This window comes from Python bivittatus, unplaced genomic scaffold, assembly GCF_059951505.1.
Source record: "Python bivittatus isolate LINGU-HERP-01145 unplaced genomic scaffold, Pbiv_v1 ctg000780_np1212, whole genome shotgun sequence".
Classification (NCBI taxonomy): domain Eukaryota; kingdom Metazoa; phylum Chordata; class Lepidosauria; order Squamata; family Pythonidae; genus Python; species Python bivittatus.
In genome coordinates, this window is record NW_028277108.1 from 277,173 (window position 1) to 300,969 (window position 23,797).

General features: G+C 35.5%; 1 protein-coding gene across 1 annotated transcript in view; it reads left to right on the top strand.

Moving 5' to 3' along the window:
• Positions 1–23,797, top strand: part of LOC103062782 (adhesion G protein-coupled receptor A3) — a 398,539-nt gene that overhangs the window by 171,898 nt on the left and 202,844 nt on the right. The window contains exon 7 of the mRNA XM_088128977.1: positions 15,582–15,795. Coding sequence (XP_087985103.1) covers positions 15,582–15,795 — 214 coding nt within the window. The remainder of the gene's footprint in view (positions 1–15,581; positions 15,796–23,797) is intronic.

A 23,797-nucleotide genomic window follows, 5' to 3' on the forward strand; every position in this document is an offset into this window, starting at 1 on the left:
TTATCTGGGATTCTTTCTTCAGAGTCTTTGTTCTTGTCTCCAGTTCTCGTAGTTCAAAACTGTCCTTATCAAACTTGTTATGTTTTGCGCAACATTAGCCAATATTTTTACTAGTCTTTGTGCGATTCAAGTAATCCACTGCCCAGATAAATCATGCCTTAGAAACTAAATTTCTGCCACTTACACCATTGGTGTAACTAGTAATTCACTTGCAAGATTCTTCTTTTTTTTCCAGACTGCTTTCAAAGATTGATAGGATGTATGCTAATGCCACTTGTATCCCTGGGGTCCTGAGTTTCCTTCCTAAATCTTTAAAATTCATGTTGATATGTCTGTCTCTGTTCTTTGTTGTTTCATTTGTCCCAATATGGATTTGCAGGAAAGAATAACTTAATGAATTCGATTATATTTGGAAGTTCTTCTGTTACATTTGTTATTAGTACTCATGGCAGGCAGCACATCTCATGAGCTGATGGGCCCCATTGGCCTACACTTGGTTCACTTCATCATAGTAATCAATTATCAACTACCACAACTTTTATCTCTGTTTTCTTTCAAGGCTTTGCTGTATCCCAATCTTCCCTTCAGTCACCCTCTTTATAGTTTTACGTTCCACGTGAGCTCTGCTAATGAAATAACTGTCACGATGAATGAAGTCATCATACTACATATCCAAATGAAGTTTTAAACGTATTTATTCTTGACTTAGAAGAAATTTTTCTCATCTTCCATCTGCAAAATACTTTCCTCTATTTGAAATACATCTTCAGCATCTGAACTCATGAATAAAAGTCTTGAATAATTCCACTGGGAATTCAAGAATCTTCACTTATCATCGACCTAAACCTAGACCAGCCTATATAGCAGCATCACAGTCTGGGCATTACTGTGCAACTATACCAGAGTTGGCACATCTCATCTCACAATATTACTAGATGGTTCTATGCTTGATAGTAGCCGAAAGGCCAGTAAATTTGACTTGCTTTGTAGGGTAGCCAAGGCTTCCTTGGTAGCCCGGCTCAAGTCCTAGAGGGCACAAAACAGCAACTCTCTTTCCCCTGATTTATTGTTATAGAAAAGATCATATAAACTGCTTCTTAAAAATAAAAAAAAATATGGTGCTAAAAAAGAGTTACAGGCTAAACTTTCACAGGCCACCAAAGCAAATTACCAGATCTCCTTTTGGTGGATTGCAGCTCAAAAGATGAAAAGTAAGACCCTGGGTTAACCTGTAATATTCCTGCATTTAATTGGGAACTGTTTTTGCAAATCCTTTTTGCTTGTTGCTTCAAGAAAGGTACAAATTCTGCCTCATCCTATGATTCTGCATACCTCAATCTCCCGGTCTAGTTTCCAGTCACAACTGGAGAAATTAAGAAATCAGAGGCACAGGCTAAAGCAGGCAGGTCTGATTATATTCCCATTGAACTTTTCAAAATTAATATTGATTGGTGGGGACCAATTTTAGCAGCATTTTTTTCTGTCATTGATTTTTCCCTGGTAATCCCAAAAGACTGGGCTCTATCAATTAGTATTCCCATCTATAAAAAGGGGTCCTGCATTAGTCTACTGAGTATAATCAGCAAACTATATTTGAGACATCTTTGTTTAAAACTTTGTAGTTGACTGGAGTCTGAAGATATCCTCGCAGATGAATAAACCAGTTTTAGAATTGGTAGGTCTACACTTCACCACTGTCAGATATTTCAACATCTGGCAGAAAAATACAGTGTTAAGCCTCACAGGACCCTTCATGTGGCCTTTATCTATCTATCTTAAATCCACCTTTGATTTTATCCCATGTGACAGATTTTGGAAAAAGCTTGGAGACCTCAATGATAGATGGGAGGCTTTATTGTCTAATACAAAAACTGCATGAGAATAATTTTCTTAAACTCATTGTAATGTCCAAGGACACTTGAGGGAAAACATCTCTCAAAATAAGTAGTTGAAACAGGGCTGAATACTTTCTTGTTTAACTTTTATTTAAATATTGCTCAGAAACACCAGACACCAGTACTGACCAGTAGAGAGATTCCCAACTTACTTTATGTTAATGATATTAGCATTCATTCTTTCTGCATTGTGAGACTAAGAAGAGTGTTATAGTTCTTCACAACATACTGTGAACAATAAAGGTTCACTATAAATTATTTTAGACCAAAGATATGATCTGCTCAAAAAAAACTGGTTAGACATGGCAGATTAATGGCTGTGCTATTGAGTAAGTGAGGAAACACAAATACCTGGGAATAATATTTTAGGATTTGGGGCATGAAACTGGCTTTATCTCCTTAGAAACCCACTTTTGGCAAAACAGCTTTACATATTGGTTTACGCTGATATTGCATCCAGAAAGCCTAGACAATATACAAAATCCAAAGAAACCACAAAATAATGTCTATGGTATAGCAATAACAACCTTAAAAGAATCACCTGTTGCTACACAGTCATAAATCCATCTAAAATTTTTTTCCATCTTCTAATCTTTTTAATGACCTTTCCTCATATCAGAACTGTGTCTTTTGGCCCATTGAAATGCCTTACCCTCTGCAATTATGCAAGATAGATGTGCTAGTTTCCGGTATGGGTATACCAGTTGCACCCTTTCCTGGATCAGGAGACACTGCACATGGTCACCTGTGCTTTGGTCATCTCTTGAATGGATTACTGCGAGGCAGTCTATATGGGGCTGCCCTTGAAGAACATCTGGAAGCTTCCATTTATCCAGAATATAGTGGTATAGACAACTATAGTTATGTCTCTTTATGCCCATGGTACACATTTGCTCTGGGAGCTGCACTGGCTCTCAGTTTGCTTCCAGGTGCAATTCGAGGTGCTGGTTTTTGCCTTTAAAGCCCAACATGAGAGACCGCCTTAATCCCATTGTTTCTACCCATCCCATTAGTTTGGGCAGGAGGGGCACGCTCTGTGTCCTGGCAATCAGGGATTGTCATTTGGCGGTCTGCCTTTTCCATAGCTGTGCATGCCCTCTGGAACACCATACCACCTGAGGTTTGGCTGGCACCAACTCTGTTCGCCTTTCGGCAAACCTTGAAGACCTGTCTGTTTTCCCAGGCGGGGGGGCAGGAGAGTAATTGAGCGTATAAATCAATTTAAATAAATAAATATATGATATGTGTCTATGTTCATGCCTTTCTGGATCTGTTGAATCCGTGGCTCATGTATTATTGTACTGTTCCATTTGTTTTATGCTACTCTGTTGTACAGTTATACTGTAGTGTCATATTGTTTTAGATGGATACACAAAAAACAAATTAATTTTTAGTAATCTTTAGCTAGCTGAAATCTCCAGAGATCTACAGTCAAACCCTATGATAAAATTACATCTATTTCACTTGTTGATCAAAGACAACAAAGATTTACATTTTTTTAAAAAAAACTACAATATCTCTGTTGAAGCAAAAGAAACATATCAAATAAGGCCAGATAGCTGATTAGGAGCGACATATCTGTAGGACAAAACTAAATGAGAAAGTGACAAAACATATCTTAACGTCATCTGTACTTCCCTGTATTCTCCCAATTAAAAAGCCAGGCTGGACAAACTACAATTTTAACATTTGTATTTTTAAATTTCACACCTGTCTGCTTGTTTCATCTTCTTTCCAACATCAGTGCAAGCATATGGTGTGTATGTAACACATGTGTGCACGTGCATGCGCACACACACTTATTAGAATTTTATGTATAGGGTGATGCTGTAAAAAATTGTAATTTTATATAGTGGGAATTCCCCACCTTACCACATCCCATAGGTACCCTATACTTGAAAAAGAAGACGTGCATGTGTAGAAGACAGCTGTAGTAAGGAAGATTTGCTGTGCTTTGATACTGAATTTTCTCCTTAATTTTTAAGGTACCACAAGATTCCATTTTATTTTGCTGTTACAGATTAAACACTGAAAACTATACAGATAGCAGTTTCTTGGCAAGCCTATGGTTTTCAGTTTTATTTAACATTCCATGTATATTCTTAATATGGCAGGTCCAAGAAGACAGGTAGCTATTATCAGCCAATCACAGGTCATTGTCATGTGTGACCCTGGACAAGTCTTGGTTAATGGTAACTCTGATTTGGCAAGCAAACCAAATTCACAGCATGGTTGGTGATTTTACTTGTTATGTTTTATTTGATTTGTCAGGCTAATCACCATTTCAGGTTCACATATAAAAGGAAATTACTTTTTGTTCAAAATGCTAATCCAGAATATACCTTTTGAATCGCTGAAGTATAAACGCCCTGAATTTCAGTCAACACAAAGGAGCACTTTATGAGTGAGATAGCAAAGAGACTGCTTTAATTATTGTGATGATAGTTTAGGCCTCATTAGTAATTCCTTTGCTATTGTGGCTTAATGCTACTGTCAGGAGGGCATTGGAGATTATTAAAAAAAAACATCTTCAGTAGCTCTGAATATAAATGCTTTTAGAAGAATCCTTACTGAGGTTTCCAAACAGATTGTTCATTGCTGTTTTATTTTTATTTTTTTTAAACTGTGCATAAACAAGAGATAAGTTCCAAGTTATCCTCTGCCAAATTTCTCCCTGGATTTTGGATATAATTTTACCAGAAATAATGCCAGAATCCTGTTGAAAAATCGTCTTCCCTGAAAAAATACATTGTATTTCTTACTGTACTTTTATAAGCCCATAGCAGAAGCAGCAAAAGAATAAAGAATAACCATAGTTTTAGTTGCACAAAAGCTGTTAGAAACATTTAAAAAATTACCTGGAAAATAAACAGTGGAAATAAAATCAAACTGGAATAATGATACTTGAATTGTTAAAGTATAGAAATGAAGAAATCTGCTTTTCTCTAATGGATGAAGAATGTATTCGCCTCTATTGAAGAATGTATTATTCTTGGTAAAAAATGTGCTTTGCATTTGGTGGTGGAGCATATATGTTCTAGCACTTAACATCTTTAAAGTATTAGTTTCACAAACTCACTTTTAGTTAGAAAGGGGGAAAAAAGCTAAAGTTTGCGTTGGAACTGTTATGCCTTTCGTGTGTAGAAAAATGCTTTTCAGAAATACTGTATGATCTCATATAGAGATATGCTTTCAAAATATAATTGAATTAGCTTTATTTTTACTCCCTTTGGCTTTCCTGACATTTAGCTAATTGTAAAGAGTTTTACTTGCTTACTGATTGCACCATTAAATAGTATATGAAATGTGCTTCGATGAGTTTGTAGAATATGTTTTAACTCTTGAAATGGTGGGAGAAGGGTCCTTGAGTAGTATAGTCCTTAATTAAATTACAACAGATAAGTAATCTCCTTTCAGTACATTGATTTTGAAAATCAGAGATTTAAAAATGGACCAGGAACAAATTGTTGTAATGTATCTTTACTCACAAACAGGAATTAACGTGTTCAAATATTTGGGTGTTATGATAAACCTAATTTATGGCTATGCTTATATTAGCTGACTTTTCCCTCCTGCCCTGCACACCTCCTGAACAACCACTTGCTTGTTTTATATTCCTCATGTCATTTCTCCGCTGCCACTGGTTTGTGTAATGATTATCATGTGTGAGTAGATGTATTTGGGCTTTCTTTTTCTTCTTCTTTTAATTAAGATCAACAGAAGAGCAGAATTAAAAAGAGCAGAATAATAAAGATACACACACACACACACACACACACATGAAGCAACAAGAAAAAGCACAATTTGAGAGTGTATATACATACACTGTTAATCTTATGGAGAAATAAAAATATTTAAAACATTTATATAGCCGCCCATCTTATATTGAACTCTGGGCAGCTCCCAACCAGCAGTTAAAACAACATCAATATACCATTAATATATACATATATCTATTAAAACTGCAAACATTAAAACCTGGCACCAAAATTAAACTTCCACATACAGTGCATCACTAAGTCAGTTATATTAACAGGGAAACCATTAATCAAGATGCTTCTTTCTGTTGTGCTAACTTTCCATGGGTTTTCCATAATCAACTGACTTCTTTCTGTTGTGGTAACTTTGCATGGGTTTACATATGCCTTAAAATATTATTTCTTATGTTTCATGGAAGAATAAAAATAAAAAAGTTAAACAAGAAAATTTGTGGGAAACAAATGTGAAAGAACTTTTGAATATATATGCAAGACAACCTAGAATTCTATAACATTTTTATGAGGGATAAATAGGAATAAGCACTTGAGAGAATGGGGGCTGTTCACTGAATTGAGAAAATTAAATATATTAGGAGCAAGATCAAAGACCTGGCAAAGCACTAGACTCCCGACGAGTACTTGCAGCATTGTCACAAAGTATTGCTACTATTATGGACTCTCGGGGTAAATTACATAATGATTCTGACTCAATAAGTCAACAATCCTGTTATTTTAATTCTCAGTTATGTAATTCCCAATCAAACGTAACTAAGGAAGAAATAAATGTTTATATAATACAGATCTTCCTAAAATGATTTATGGTCTTGCTACCTATTTAGCTGTATTATCATTCCAAGAAATAATAAATACTGTTTAATTTATAAAATAGGAAAAGCTTCCAGTCCATTGTGTTGTATAAAATATATATTAAGTTCTTTGCCTCAATATTATTGGAAGTCTGTGATTATTTTAAACAAAGTTTTACTAACTTCCTTCAGTGAGGCTTATACAACTGTGATTTTGAAGGCTGGTAAGGTCCTACTAATCCAGAAAATTATCATCTGATCCCCTGACTGAATGTTGGTATAAAAATATTAACACTAACCCTGGCACACAGGTACACATCCTCATTTTATAAAATGTTCCAATAATATTTGATTTTTAATTGCCATTTTTGATGTACATTCAGCAGAACTGAAATCTACAGTAATGATATCATTAAGTGTGGAAATGGCCTTCGATATGGCACGGTGGATATTTTGAAACTAGTTTTGTCTCAGTATGGATTTCTACTTCTATATTAATTGGATAAATATGTGCTTCTCTATTTTTAATTTGATACTAGAACTATTGGTCTTCCTTATTAGACAGATGGAATACATTTTGGGTATTGCATAGCTGGAGTTGAATATAAATTGTTATTAGATGCTGATATATACTATGTCTTATTGATAATTATGTGGTTGTACATGTATTGATATGGTAATTTATCAGGTTATTCAATTAATAATAGTAAGTGTCACCCTATAGGCTCTTATGTTTTTATGGACATTGGTAAAAATTGGTGTTTCACATTCTTTTATATATCTGGGAATAGTTATTCCAAGGAAACTTTCTTCATTTGTGGTTGTAATGTACATCGACTTTCTTATATCAGATAAAATTAGCATAAACATATAAATAGCTAAATAACCCTCTGAGTTTATGAGAATGATAAATATTATAAAGTTGAATGTTACTTCAAAATTATTTAGCCTAGGCTAATACCTCTAAATTATTTTAAGTTCATTGTTAAGAGGTTAAGAAATGTAGACGGTAAAAGATTTCCTTATCTGATTATAACTGTCATAAGATAATGGGAGCTTTAATTTTCCTGATTTTTAGGTTTAATATTGTGCATATATTTTGACTTGAGCTTCTTTATGGATGTGAACATCCAAGTCAAGCCAACTCTATGGACACAATTAAACATTTATTTTGTGATCCTCTGATATCATGGCAGAGACTTGGCTCCATTTTAAACAAAAGCTCTATTGTATTTCAACCCTTATTCACATGATAAACTTAGCACCTGGGACACTCCAGATAAGATTTTTGGGCAGTGGAAGGGAAGTCATGGGTAAGTAAGGACATTAATAGCTTAAATAATCTTTTACAAGTTTTTAAACCATTTGAATTCTTGCAAGAGGAATTTATATTGCCTAAAATTGCAGAATGATAGTAGATTAAATTAAAACATATTTTGATTTCATAATTCAGTTGAGATATATTGCAGCATCTAAAATTCCTGATGGGAAATTGGTAATAATATGTACCAAATCAATTACAACCCTTCTACTCCAACTGGAAATATTTTAATTAATAGAATGTAATTTTTATTTTAGATTTTACCACATGAATTATTTTTATAATCAATTTTTCCTGGCTTGCTGAAATGCATTTAAAAGGAATTTTATACCATAAAGGATCTACAATTGATTCATAAGGTTCAGATTCCAAGTTCTCTTCCCATACTTTCTGGAGATCATGTTGTATTTAATATAAATCTTTCATATATTACTGAAGAGCTTCCTATGTTTTAAAAAGTTGTGCATATGTACCATTGTTCAAATTCTGTTAATGATCTTAATTGGTAAGATCTGATAACCTTAAGAAAAAATGCTTCAGTAAAATATATTTAATATAAATAAGTTTCCCCTCAATAATTAGGTTTTTAATATTATAAAGTCATGTATATGTACTGTATGGCTTTGTTTTCCATATTAGCAAGAAGTGCTATAAATATATTCTAAAGTAGGACATGAGTTGAACAGGTAATAGAATAAACAAGGGATGGATCAACTTTAACAACGAGAGAAAATCCAAATATGGCATAATTTTAGACTTCAGAAGATCAGAGGATGGATATGGAAATTAACAGAAAGATTTAAGTTTTTCAAGCAACATCATGTTCAGGCGTGATGTTGAAAAATGCTTTTATTCCTCATTTGACGTGAATTGTATCACTTGTATAGGGATTGTAAATAATGGAAAAGGAAGACATTATCCTGGCATAATGATGTCCCTGGGGTTTGGGGGGTTGGCAGAGATCAAAATAGGCAAGATGGTGGATGCAGTATCATGATCCAAGCCCTGACCATGGATTTCATTATCTGACACCATAAGGACAGTACCAGGTTTCCATAGGCTTCCTGCCTGTCTTCATTTGGGAGGCCATCTGTCCAGGACATTGATAAAATTTGGAAATAAATCTTTTTAGCTCAGTAGGTTTACCCTGCACTAAGCATGCACGGGACTGCAATCATCATCTAGAAAATTTTGAAAGAATAATATTTGTTCTTTGTCATCATAAGCTGATCCCAATTTCTGTCTACCAGATGTTAAAACTAGACCAGGGGTGTGAATGGCAAAATAAATCTAAAGTAGTATGCATAAACAGTAACTCTAAAACCAAGAATGGCATGCAAGGTTACTTAGCTACAATTTTTAAAAGGTTAACTTTAATTTTATATATAACTAGTTAGTCTTTTGAGATAGAGAATAGGTTGCTGTTTGAGTGAAGATCTGAATTATGAAAATATGCATACAGTCCAAAGCAATTACTTTTGTGGGTAACAATTTATGAATAACAATGATACATTGGTGAATTAGTTGTATTATAATGGTTTCTACTCTGTGTTCTCTGATTTTGACATTTGCTTTGCTGCTATTGCTCCACACTTGCTGCTCTTGGTGCCTTGAAAAAGAGGCATGAGTAACACAGATGGAGTCCCACCTCCAAGGATTTTATAGTTCACAATGATACTGATAGTAACAGCAGAAGGAAGGATGAAGAGATGAGGGCTGGAGCGGGAAAAGTAGTGGAATGCCTTCGCATATCTTTAAATATTGGCTATGTTACAGAATAAAAATAAAGTCAAGAATCACTTGTTTGTTTGTTTATTGCTTTTATTCTTAAGTTTCTGCCTTGCTTTTCATCATTGATCTAAACCCATTATATTAAATGGTGCCATTAAATGTTGAGGAAAACAGTTTTTATGTAACCTATTATCTAGTTGCATTCTTAAAGGCATCTCCACAAAATGTATATTTAATTTTCTGTAGAGATATCTTCAAGAAGATATTTGATATCTCTGACCTACAAATGAAGAGCAAGAGTATTTTCCTGCCTGGCTTCCTGAGGACAGTTCTTTCCTTCTAGAAAAGCAAACTCACACAGTAATTTACAATCCTGCTATACTACGCCCCTCCCCCCCAAAAAAGTATTGCATGATTAAAATGTTATTTTATCCCACCCCTCTAATGGTTTAAATGAGAAATCCATGGAAACAGATGAGTGAACTCTTGTTTAATGAGAATTGTTTACTTGCTGATTTAATTTTGTTAGTTACAGAAAATGTTTTCCTGTTCCACTTTTTATGTACTCTGTTTTCAGAGAGCATCTATATTAGTTTTTTAATTCCTTAATCTGTGCTTAAGGTTATCCTTGATTTTTTTTTTAGTTTAAGATAAATTTAGAATTCTAGGCATGCAGATAGGTCTAAAGGTTGCCAATGCCACAAAAAGTACTTATTTTTCCTTAACAAATAAAACTAGGTAAGTTTACATATTGCAGTAACTTATATTCTGGTTTGTTTGGCTTTTGATTAGCTCATTATATAAAGCAAGCCATTGTCATTTGGAAAACATGTTTTATGGCTTAAAGTAATGTGCAAACTAAACAATTATGGCTTATTCAAATCATGGATAAACTGTAATTTGGTGCAGTGTGTTAACCCAGTTAGCATATCCCATTAACCCAACTTCTACGCAATTCCTATGAAGAAGATATGGCAAGAATACTGAGCTGAAAGGTAGCATTCTTTAACAATTGCATCTTTCTCCTCCTCTTCCTTCTTCAGTAAGTGACAATGTGATTCCAAAGGTCCACTCAAGATTTGGACTCTAGTGGAGGTGGTGTAATGGTATGTGGGAATGATCTTGGAAAGCAGGAGGGAGAGCCATAGCCTTGATAGCGGTCTGATAAACGAAATCTGAGTCCAAAGGAGGGGTGGGGTGAAGAAAGCATCTCAGAAGGGACGCTCCCTAGTTTTCGAGAGAGTAAAAGTGAGGGACGGGAGGGGTAATTACACACATGCAAGGTTCTGTTAATGTAACCTTACAGTAAAAATAGAGCTAGTACTCCCAGTTGTGCTTCTTGTTTGGACTACCTCTCAGGGCTAACAGGTGGAGACTTAAATACTTCACTTTCCTCACCTGCCCTCCTTTTGGTGTGGAGCAGTTCTGTAAGTCATTTCTTATTTAGTCTGAACTAAGGCACAAATTACATACAGCCTTAATTAGGAACTGTTTTTTGCACTTGTTACACAAACTGCAGGTGCCAGATCAGCTCCATCAGACCGGAATTTGAGGGATTATAGTCTCTACTGCAGAGCTGAACTACACAGTTACGACCATGTCTGTCACTTCTACTCGCCGTTTTTAAAAAGAGAAAATGATTTGATACAGGATACTTGTATTTAAACTTCCAGAATCTCTTTATGTTTCTCTAAAGGGAAAATGTTTTAAATGTTCCTCTAGCTGCAAACATACATGTGCTTTTCTGTTGTACTGATGGTTGCCTGTTCAGGAATGATCTTGTTTTGCCCTCCAGAAAAGTTTTGGGAAACATGGCAAATCTTGCCAGGGTAATGGTTTTCTATTACAAATAAACTCACTTGACATGTTGCGTTCCCCAGGAAGCTGCAAATAAAGATTTATTTTTGATGGATAGAATATACAATGGAAGACAATGAAACTTGTTCTCATCAGCCAAATGGAATTGATTTTGAATAGCAGTGTGTGTTTAAAATATTAAGGGACTAAAAAGCAAGTAAATGTTAAATTATCTCTGTCATCCATCCATTCAGTCATTTATTTATTTGTCAAATTTCTAAGGTGGTCTGACTCCATAACAGTTTTGGGCAGCATACAGTATTAAAAACAGTGGAAGACATTATAACTAGCAAAAGAACAATAGACATCAGGAGGAGCAGTAGAATTGTAACCCACATATTTCTAAAAGGAACCTCATATACTCCTATCCAAGGCCTGGGGAAGAGCTAGCTTTTCAAGGCTCATTTAAACAAGGTCAGGGTAAGGACCATTTGAATTTCTGCAGGCATTAGTACTTTTTGTCATGGTTGATAAAAAGTACTTACACACTCTTGAGAGACTCTACTACAGAGATAATTTGTTGTATATGTATGGGTAGGCATAGAAATCCCTTTATTTATGAGTCTCTCTCTTGACAAGTGGGGGCTGACATTCTGTAAAGCCATGGAATGCATTGTTTTCACACTGACAAGAAAAAAAGCCGTCGCCTTCCTCCTCCTCTTCCTCCTCATTTCATTTCTCAAAATACCCTGCTGCTGCAGCTATATTTAAGTGATTTGTGCTCATTGTTGTCACTGCAAAATAAAGATAACAGCCAGAGTGCACTATTTCGGACCCCCACCAATAGCTGAGGGTACACTTAAAGGAGTAGAAGGCAGCTGTGATTTACCCAGGACCTTCTCTCTCTGCCTTAGCTTTTGACATCAGTTTCTCTTCCTCACCTTCATTCAGCCCCCATCCAGCCCCCAGCCATCTTACATCTCTTAATGATTCCCTCACATTAATGTGTGCATGGCAGCAGAAAGAAGCTGATGACTGACTTTGCAAGCATTTCTCAGGTCAACATGAGTGGTTTAGTTTATGACAGGGAAGCAAGCAGGTTCTCTAGCCTGGGAAGTGCTTGTTCCTACCTCGCCAGCTTCAGTCCTTGAATTTGCAACCTCCAGTGAGTTCACAGCCTTCAGAATGCATGGGAGCTGAAGACACAAGACTTTTCATTTGTAAACACTAGGATACATTGTAAACACACATAAGCACCTCACCTTCCCCAACCCAATTATTATGGTAGTTAACATAGCTTTGATTTCCATAGTCAGGAAAGAATACAAAATTAAAGATTAAAATATATTAGAATAATACTAAAATTATTTAACAATTAAAATCTGGCACAAGAAAAGTGTCTTGGTGTTTAAAAGCAAAGAGAATATTAAACATAACTCCCAAGGAAGATCATTATTGTCCATGCTTGCTAGATGAATCTTTGGCTGTGGGGTATCTTTGGTAGGGTGATGGTTGAATGACTGAACAGAACTTAACGCTACAACTCACAGCAATTTACAATAATAGCCCATTAAAATGCTAAAAAAATTGAAAACATAATGACAACAATATAGCAATAAAGTGATTAAGAGTAAACAAAAATGGTTACAAATAACCACCATCACTAACCCCACAGTCAAGCTCTACTTACTTTTGAAAATCCTAGGAAAAAGCTTTATGGAAAGAGGCCAGGGTTGGTGCCAACCAGACCTCTGGAGGGAGGCTACTACAGTGAAGAATACCATGGAGAAACACTATCTCTTTCCCCCAAAGTTCTCACCTCTTACATTGGAGTGGTACCCAGATCCAGACAATTAAAAAATCAGTAAGGTGGAACATTCCAGTATCCAACAATATAAATGTTATGAAGTGAAGCTGACTTCCCTCTTGTAATGCTGTCACCTGATCCTGAAGATTATAACAGGGCGCTCGTTATGCCTCCAACCCTCAACCTTGAGAGTTGTTCTGACAAGATACTGTGGTTGCTGATATTTGCAGTTTAAAACTCAGTACTTCCATGTTAATATACAGAAGGAGGATACCATCTACCTAGTAGAAGCTGGGTAGATAGCATAATTTGTTCTTCTCTAACTTGACATTCTTCAAATGCTTTGAAGTTATATCTTCTAATATTCCTCATCAATACCCGTGCTAACTGGAATTCTGGGAGTTGTAATCCTAATATACTGAGCAGAAATGTTCCAACAATATCTTTTAGAAACTGACTAGAATTGAAATGAGAGATGAATGAAAATAGTTGTGCTTGCTCTGAATAGGTAAGACATTTTATATTTGTATCATGAATATCACAAATTCTTAGGGGTTTTGAATGTATCAGTGTATCCCACTAGTTACCAGAAAAATGAAAAAAAAAAAACCCTTCATGGATAGCTATCGAATGAATCAACTTATCAGTTGTTCTACAGCAAGGTATTTCATGATATTTCAACATGAAAAAGATTTCTGATACTTGGTAAATTGATAGATTAAACAAATGCTGACGTCTGTCCTCTACATAAAGGCAACCTAATGACCACCAAATATTTTGGATAGACTGCCATCACTGGCAGCTAGCATGGATTTGTGGGAGTTGTCCAAAATATAAATACCAGTTTGTGTATCTGCTATAAGGAAGTGAGCATAGATAAAAATGGTAGTTGGTTATAAGTACATATAAGTATTAAAACAAATGTATGAATTGGTGCTATGGATCATGTTCCTTAGTTTCAACAGCAACCTTACATTATTAATTATTAGCCCTTTTAATATTATCAGGTAGATATAAGAGGCTTGAGCATGAAACTGAGCAAACTCAGGGAGGCAGTGAAGGACAGGAAGGCCTGGTGCAATATGGTTCATGGGGTCATGAAGAGTCAGACATGACTTAACGACTGAACAACAACAACAACATAAGAGGCTTTCCATTAATTTTTCAATTAAAGAAAAACTCCTTCCTTCTGTTTTGGAAATGTGCAGATGTTTCAAGTGTACCCCAAACTGGGAATATTAAACATTTCCTTTCTAAGCAGATAAAGAAGATACCTGTCTGTATGAATAAATAGAAATAAATCTGCATAGAATTAAAAATGCATTTTGCCTGAGCCAGTGCTGTCATCTTTTTTGTAGATGTCATTGAGATGTGAAATGAAATTACTGTTCAGACAAGACACAATATTTGACCCTTGCACTGCGAGTGCTTTTTTGGTTTGATTTTGTTTTGCTATATAATGCTGTTCAGATCGGCTTTGATATTGTAATAGCTGGGTTTAGCCCATTCTAAAAGAAGGAAAAGCAGAGAACGGAGGAAGGGGTGTGTGTGGAGAAGTCAGTCAGGGTACGCTATTGATTTGACATTATTTAAATTGGGTAAACCAGCTGCTGTGCTTGAGAGTTGGGTAGTTCTGTGTTGTGTATCTTTGAATCAGTAACTTTTTCCACTGATACAACATTTGGTGCTTATGTAAAAAGATAACAGTGTTGTAGCTCACATTACCTTGGAATGAACCATATGTTAATCCCAGAACTGTTGATGGGATTGTAGAATACTATATGTACTACAGGCTGTGTCCTTCCCTTGTGTTAACTCGTAGCACACCTTTACTAATTATGATAAAATGAATTAAAAGAAAATAGCAGACTGATGACATGAGTAAATGTCCATGTGTAGCTTACAAACACAAATTTTAATTTTCCATTTCTTTTATTATGGAATGGAAAACAGCTCAAGTTTCTTGATTTCATTGGATCATGCTGCAGTGCCCATGCCTACTTACCTTTGCTTTTCAGCCCTGATGATTTTAGTATCGCTTATCTTATGCTGTCTGCACTTAAGTGAATACAGGCAATGGGAGGCCTTTTTCCTCTGAACCATACATCCAGGAATATATGATCATTAGAATGAAATCAATTATCACTATCAGCCACTTGGAAACTATAATTTCTTACCTTTGTGCAGAATTCTTTTTGAGGATGAACAATGGAGATTGAAAAGGCCCTACATTTGTGTATTAAAAATAATTTGCATTAAGGTAAAATGAATTAAGGCTATAATCTATGTTCCCACTAAACATAGTGGGTATTATTTCTGAACAGACATGCTTAGAACTGCATTGTAAATAATAATCTTGTTCATCTTGTGCTTATTGAATCTAGTACTGCTGTCTTTTTAAAGGAGGACAATATTTATTATTGATAATGGAATAAAAAATAATTTTCTTTATACTCCCATCTATAGCTGGTCCATTGGAGTTGCCTCTTTTTGAATTGATACCATCCCAGAAACAGGTGGTTTTTCATGGTGATCGCTTGCCATTTCAGTGTACAGCAACATACCTCGACATTACGACACAAGTACATTGGTACCATGATGGTCGCTTGGTTGAAACTGATGATGAAAGAGGCATGTTTGTGGAGGAAACCATAATACATGACTGCTGTTTAATTACACGGTAATGTATTTTTTTTTTCATGTGCTATAGAATATGATTTTTTATGCTTTGGTTTTAACAGTGTAAATATTGGAGCATCAAAGGTTTTATTTTGCTATCAGGTATGTTGATAAAAAGCTTTCTCATTTACTAGCATCCCTTCAGATCCAAACAAAATATGAGGAAGCCAGTTTCTAGCAGATGCAATATATTTAATACAGGTAAAACTCTTGTGTTTAATTATTCAAATTGGTTACAATATATGTCAATAATATCAAATAAAATCACTTATCCACAATCCCTTTATATCACCTATTGAATTGAACTTTCTTTGTTGTCTTGATGTAAAATCACAAGGATGGAAGATGGCAATCTTGCACTGGAGACACCATGTATATTTCTAGGTGATCCTCAAATTAGCTCTCTCCAAATCCAGTTTAATAATAAAAGGGGCAATGCTGATTTTTTTTTCTGTGTGTTTATCTTAGTGTTTGTGCTTTCTGTATGTGGAATACTGTGCTTAATTAAGAAATCAGTAAAATATGTCCCAGGTTTTATATATTGAATATTAAAATGCCCCACTGACAGACTTAACAAATAATTAATAGAATAATTCTGTTCTATTATAGAATAATTCTATAATCCAACTTTGGATAGGCTGTGCACTAATTTTGCATGGATGACTGCACGGGAATCCCAGAGTTTTTTCTCACTACATGATCCATTATGCTAAGTTATGATGTGCTGGTTTAGTTTTGGCTTTTATGAATCAAACCAGTATGGTTTCTAAACCAGGAATTATGACTCAGATTATCTTGTTAAAATCAGCCATGGTATTAGTATGATATATGAACCTAGTACTTTGTTCAGTATCTCCATAGATGCAGTAGTCCACTGATAACTGGATACAAATAAAAATCAAATGAACTAAAATAAAAATAAATTAAAATTAAAAGGTAAATTAAAAATGTGCTTATTTTTCTTTATTGTTGATTTTGTCTATATTCCTGTACCATTTCTCCAATAATTGTATTTTGCGTGAAATATTAGTGGACATATCAGTCGTTTTGTTCTTTACAAATAAATTTATCTCCACATTACTTACAACTTTTAAAAAGGTCTTGTAGCATATGCTTTCTATATGAGATATCTGGGAGGTGGATAGGTTCAGCAGCAGTCCCTCTAATAATTCTGAAAGCTGTGGAGTCCTTGAGGTTCTCTGAACTTGGTTGTTTTCCTGCAAATAGAGAGCAAACCCCACTCTATTCTATCACTGAAGATGTTACCTAGCCGGGTAATGAAACATTTGCGAGAAAACAACCAAGCTCAGAGAACCCCAAGGACTCTATAGTTCAACCCTAAGCCACACATATTCTCTTCTATTAATTCTGAAAGGTATATGCATTGGCAGCAACTAATATAAATGTGTTAAGATCCTGAGTCGTCATGGTTTATAAGGTTTATATTGAAGAGTATAGTCTCAGAGCTATGAAGATGTGCCAAGTTGATTTAATTTGTGTGTATTTCCTTTATATCAAAGGGCAACTGTTATTCAGGTCATTTTTCAACTGAGGGATACTACAGTAGTGACATAGAGATATAGACTGCTGAATTATATTCTTTATTATGTAGTAATTATATTTTATAGTATACAGAATTGATTTGATGCTTATTTAAAAATGTCAAAGAAGGAACATACTTAATGCTGCAGGATGTTAACATGAGAAATCAATTTGTGTAAAAAGATATGCTAGATTCCAGTCTAATCACATTTACAGTAGTTGAACTGAAACCAGTTGAAGTTCTTTTAGGCTTGACTAAATTAAGTCCTACTGAAGTCAGTGGATCTATTCCAAGTTCTCCTGCTAACATCAGATCTAGATCCAGTTAGTGCTGATAGTTTAATTGGTTCTGTCATCATCTGATGCTTAAATTACAGGGTTGCTACACTGTACTTCATTTCCATTTTTGGAGCTGCACATTTTATACGTAACATAAAACTACTGAACTGCTGGAAGCCTGCGTAGATCATGAACAGTGTAGGAGAGCCATAGCATCTTTTCTCACTAACAATTTTTATTCAGTGGCATAAATTTTTATCACTTGCAGCTCACTTCATCAGATGCATAGAGTACAAGGATTGAAAAATATCCTCCCCGGTTGCCCAGTTTTGTCCTACCAACTGTCTAATACATCACATTCTTAACTAAGTTTGGATACTTATTTATTCATCAATCTTTATAATATAATATTTTATTTTATTTTATCATACATGTTCTTATTAATATTTAGATCTTATACTCATCTGCTTTTCTGTTATATAAAGAGAGATGTATGTAACAGTTCTATGATTGGATATTTTACTGCATCTGGCCTTATGGCTGTCATAAATAATTTTTGATTTTTTTTTATTATGTGATCAAATTACAATGGCTTGAAAACCTATATGAAAACCAATTTTTCTTCTCTTAGTATTCATGTAGCTAGTTACCCTTATTTGTACTATATATTCAGGCATTTCAGGGGCGTTAACTAATATTATGCTTCTGAATTATGCTGATCTTTTTAAAAAAAATAATGAATCTGGCATAATTCATAATTCAAACTGATACATTATTATAGTGCTTCTGATATAAAAAAAAAATTCATCTCTGTAAAGCTCCCATTAGGGAGGTCTTTTTAGGTCAACTTTAACTATAGCTCCATATATAATCAAACAAATTTAACTTTTTATTTTAGTGTTGTCATAGAAACTAGGGCAGTATTTACTGTAGACTTCATTGTTTAATACATATAGGCACTCTTTTATGCTTTCCAATCCGGTGGAATATCGGAAAAAAATAATGTAAAGACTCTCAGGATTTTGTTTGCCTGTCTCTCTCTGTCTGCATCAACAAGACAAATCTCCAGAAACAAAACAGAATGGGACCAAATCGAGGGTGCCCAACCAAGTGCTTCAGAGAAAACAACATTCCAGAAAATGATCCCCAATCATCATCCCTCTGGGGTGATTGGGGGATCATTTGGGCAGTGATTGGGGGATCAATTGAGCAGTAGCATGGAATGCTGATGATTGCTTCATTCTAAGCCCACCCTCCTGGTCACATGACCCAGCCAGAACACATGGAACCCACTCTGTTCTTCCTAGTACACTCAAACACAGAAAGGTGCAACACAAATGTACCCACTCTAATTAGATCCATGCATGCACAATGATGCCATAAATGCATCTATCCTGATTGAACCCTCTCATGGTTGATCTACATAGCTACTTTTGTAATACTTTCCTTTTGTCCTAGAGCTGGAAGAGTCTCCTGTTGTCTTAAATCTTGCTGCGTCACAGCACATCCTTACCAAGAACTTAGCAGCTGTGATGCTGTCCATGCAGTTGTAATGTATGATGCTATAAGGGGAATGATTAATGGTTTCTCTTAACTGAGGCTTGAATATCATCAATCATAGGAAAAACCACCATCAATTGCCATACAGAATGTGTCCCAGGGCAGTGCACTGTATGGTCTAGATGTGCCACCCAATCACATTATTATTCATTTTTTTTCCAAAGGAATTTCCTCCTTTCATCCTAATGATCACAGGCTGGTAGCAAAGAGTTCGCTACTCTTTAATGCAGCATAGCCTCAGTTGGACTACTGTATTCTAGTTTACATTGGGCTGCTTTTGAAGAACACTGAGAAGCTACAGCTAGTCCAGAATGCAGCAGCTTGAGTAATTACAGGCACTCCCCGATTTGCCCATAGAACAGCAATACTTTGACAGTAGTATTGGTTGTCAGCTGGCTCCTGAGAGCAATTCAGAGTGCTGGTTGTCAACTTTAAAGGTCTTCATAGCTCAGTATTTGGATATCTGTGGGACTGCAAATTCCAAAGGATATCTGCCTGTCCAACAAAGTAGAGGGAATTCCTTCCTGTCCCTTTCACTCAAGCAGTGCCATCTCTAGGGACCACAGAAGCAAGCCTTCCCCAATCTCTGCCCGATTTCTGTGGTACAAAATTCCCCAAGATACCTGGATGATTCTTTCCATCCTGTTTTTTTCAGGAAGGCCATTACATCATAGTTATTCCATTAGGCCTTGAGGGCTGGAATGCTATAAACTTGTTCCATCCGGCAGTAGATGATCTTTTGATTTTTGGTTATATTGGTGATTGTTTCTGATGCTTTATGTAAGTTGCATAATATTGCTAACTTGTTTTCTTTTTATTATATTGTTTTTAACCCAATTTATGGTAGTTGCAGAATACAGGTAGTCCTCAGGTTACGACCACTCATTCAGCGACCATGCAAAGTTACAATGCTGAATGAGGGGGACTTATGACTCCTCCGTAAAGTTGTGGCCGTCACAGGTCCCCATAGTCACGTGATCACAATTCTGGCACTTGGCAACAGCTCGCGATTATGACGGTTGCAGCAGCCTGTGGTCATGTGATTGCCATTTGCAACCTTCCCTACTGGTTTCCCACAAGCAAAATCAATGGGGAAGCCAGCAAGAGGTCACAAGTTGTTCCCACTCCTGCCACTTTTTCACCCGCCCGTGGCATCCACCCACTCACCCATGCGTTCCATAGTATCTGCACTCTGTAGCACCCACCACGCTCCATAGTACCCTCCTTCATCACCCACCACCCCACCTGTAGCTCTCACCTGCCAGCTTGCTTGCATGGGACTCCCGCCTCTTCTCTTGTCACGGTCATATGAGATCCTTGCATAATGACCTGCACAGTCCTGAGGTTAAGCCAGCAACTGGGACCACTGGGATTGCTAAGTGAGGTGGTCACATGACATCACACTTTATGACTGCATTGCTTAGCAATGGAAATTCCAGTCCCAATTGCTGTCAAAACCCAAGGACTACCTGTACACTATTCAGGTTTGTCATGATTGGAGCATCCTATAAGGCCAGTAAAATAAATATATAAATAATAGTGGTGCCCCAAGTTCGTTTTGCTCAGGTAGAGCCACTGAATAAATGTTCTTTTAGATCAGTCAAGCAACCTACCCATAAGAAGAGAAGAAAACACAAAGAAAGTGGGCCGTTACATTCATACGCACAGAGAGGCAACACATATGAACCTCTCTAGATTAGACTCTCTTATACTCACAGACAGAAAATTAGAGACAACACAGGTAACCAGGGCTAGTTCTAGTCCAGCAGTCAAGGTACTGGACTAAAAACCAGGAGAGCATAAGGCCTAGTCCTCTCTCAGCCAGCCGACCAAACAGGATGGTTGTAGTGGGGAAAGTAGGAGGTAGGAGCATTATGTATACCATTTTAAGTTGTGCAAAATAATGGTGGGATATAAATATAATAAGAACAACAATAACAACAGCAACATCTATACCACAACCTGATTAATTCCTGCAGAGAAGGAACATATTACTTTGTGATACAGGTGAAACTACAGAAATGTCGTCTGGCCACTGCAGATAAAGGGGTTAAAAAGAATTTCAGAAGTTGTGCCCAGCGGCCTTCCCTACCTTGTTTAACACAGCTTTGTAGCAGATCTACAATACTTACTTTTTCCAAGGCTATCATTTAAAGACAATTATTGTGTTTATGCTCTCTCTCTCTCATTGTGTATGTGTGTATGCATATATACATACATATATACACACATATTTAATACCATCTGTTCAAATTGTTTTATACATGCATTTTTAATTCAACACAATTATACTTTATAAATGCTTAAATTTCATTATATTTATTTGATAAACATAAATATTTAAGCACATTGCTAATGCTCCTTATCAAATGTTAAGGAACAAAACCCACACACAGATTTTACTGTGATAATGAAAGAAATGTATAAACTCGTGTTCTATCCCAAGCCATTTTTTCTTGGCCATACATCTTTGCCACATAAGAGATTCAAGAAGATGCTTTCAATTTATACCTAGTTCACATTTTTAAGTTTCGGCAAATAACATTGTTTGGATTGTGTTGAACTTCTCAAAATTATTCTTCCAGAGTTGTTTAGAAGTCACATACTACAGACATTGAAACTATGTGTTTCCACTACGAGTTAGCCACACATCTTTTAAAGCATTTGAAAATAATTTGTATCTGATATATATATAGTAAACATAAATTAGCTGAAGTCCAAGTGTACATGTTTACTATGAGATTTCAAAATGCATTATTGCTTTTAAAAATTGTAAGAAGTATGTGGTTAGCCCATGATGGAAATATAAATCTGTTCCAAATTGCTTGAGGCAGACTTTTGAGAAGGGCAAACCATCCTGTGGCAAACAGTTATGAAGGTATGTATGCTAGATTTATATTGGTTTGTTTGTTTATTTTGTTAAAGTATTTTGGTACATTCAAGCAGATTTTTTTTTTAAGAAAAAGAAGTAGTTAGGCAATATTTAAAAAGAGTTGCAATCAGTACAGTACAAAATATGTAAATATTCTTATGTTTACTAGGTTATTCTCTATGTTCCTGAAAAATGTGAACAGTGCAAGCATCCAACTGCAATATTTTGATAATGTATACAAGAAAATATTTCTTTATTGCATTGTTATTTTTTGACATATCTATTTCTTTCAGTGCTCAATTCACAGTACATGCTAAAGTTAACAATCTTCTGGATACTTTGGCTTGAATTCAGACTCCAGCCGTTCCACTGAAATAATTTGGACTTAATCAAAATTGTTCTGTGCTATGGTCTATCTTTTAAAAATAAATTGACTGCAAAAGTTAAATCTCAGTGCAAAAAATACCTTGAATTTATCTTATAGTGCATATCAGCTATAAGCATTGGACAGTGCGAGAGAAAAATACTAGTACTTATAGAAGAGAATATCTGTAGCTCAGGGTTGAACTGTGGAGTCCTTGGGGTTCTCTGAGCTTGGTTGTTTTCTTCCAGATGTTTCATTACCCGACTAGGTAACATCTTCAGTGCTAGAAGGGAGTGGGATTTGCTCTCTGTTTATATACAGAAGCTTGTTGCTACTTTTTAAACTACTTTTTAAAAAACTTCTTAAAACTTTTTAAAAACCTTTTAAACTACTGGTTTTGAAGAATGACAAATTATTTTCATAGCTGTGTGCTCTGTGACTGACTCCATGTCTAACACAGCTGTATGAATAAATCATGCTTCCCAGTGATATGAAGCTGTAATGATAATTGTAGTCAGAGCTCTTCATCAAAGATAACAAAATCATGTCAAAATCATGTTACTGTAAGTAGCTGGGTGGACATCTAATTAGATTTCTCAGGTACATCCTATCCTTTACCTAGGAAGACTAAACTGCCCTTTCAGCCACTTCCAATGGCTATGACTGTTTTGCTAACCATCATTATTTCAAAACTTTATGAAAAGTTAGTTGCCTTATATTCTGCAATATATGTTATGATTTTATGATTCAAAAACTATAGTATATAATGGCAAGGGTAAGCTAGTTTAGGGGAGGGGGTTAGTGTCTTCACTAGCAGACTGTCAACAAAACTCATTAAGTATCATGGGAGAGAAATGACAGTCCTTTTAAGATTTTGAAGCCAAAATATCATGTTTTGCGTCTAAAGCAGCTTTAGAAAATCTGCAAACTTACAATTTCTATTCTGTGTTGAAAATTTGGTGTCAAAACAACAACAAAAAATAAATAATATAATCTAGTAAGCAAATAAATCCAGCTACCAGTGTTTCTGGGATAAGTGATCAAAGTTCAGCTAAGAGTAGTTATCTAGCAATACGCTGAAACTTGGTAAAGGCATGGGAATTGCCCATGTAAATAATTCAACATTTCTCAAATACCAGCTCATGGTTATATTAATCTCAGTGACGACTACAACAGAAGTTATAAATAATTTGAGATATATAAATAAAATTAAGTCACTAAACATTCAGTTGCTATCCTACTTGAGACCAGACTAGTTAAGATAGGTTTGCCATAATCATATGTGACCAACAATCACATTAAAACCAAGATTCAATGATTTAAGCTCAGCTAGGTGGCAGTAGCATATTAAATTACTAACCATATGTTGGACTGGACAAGAATGTT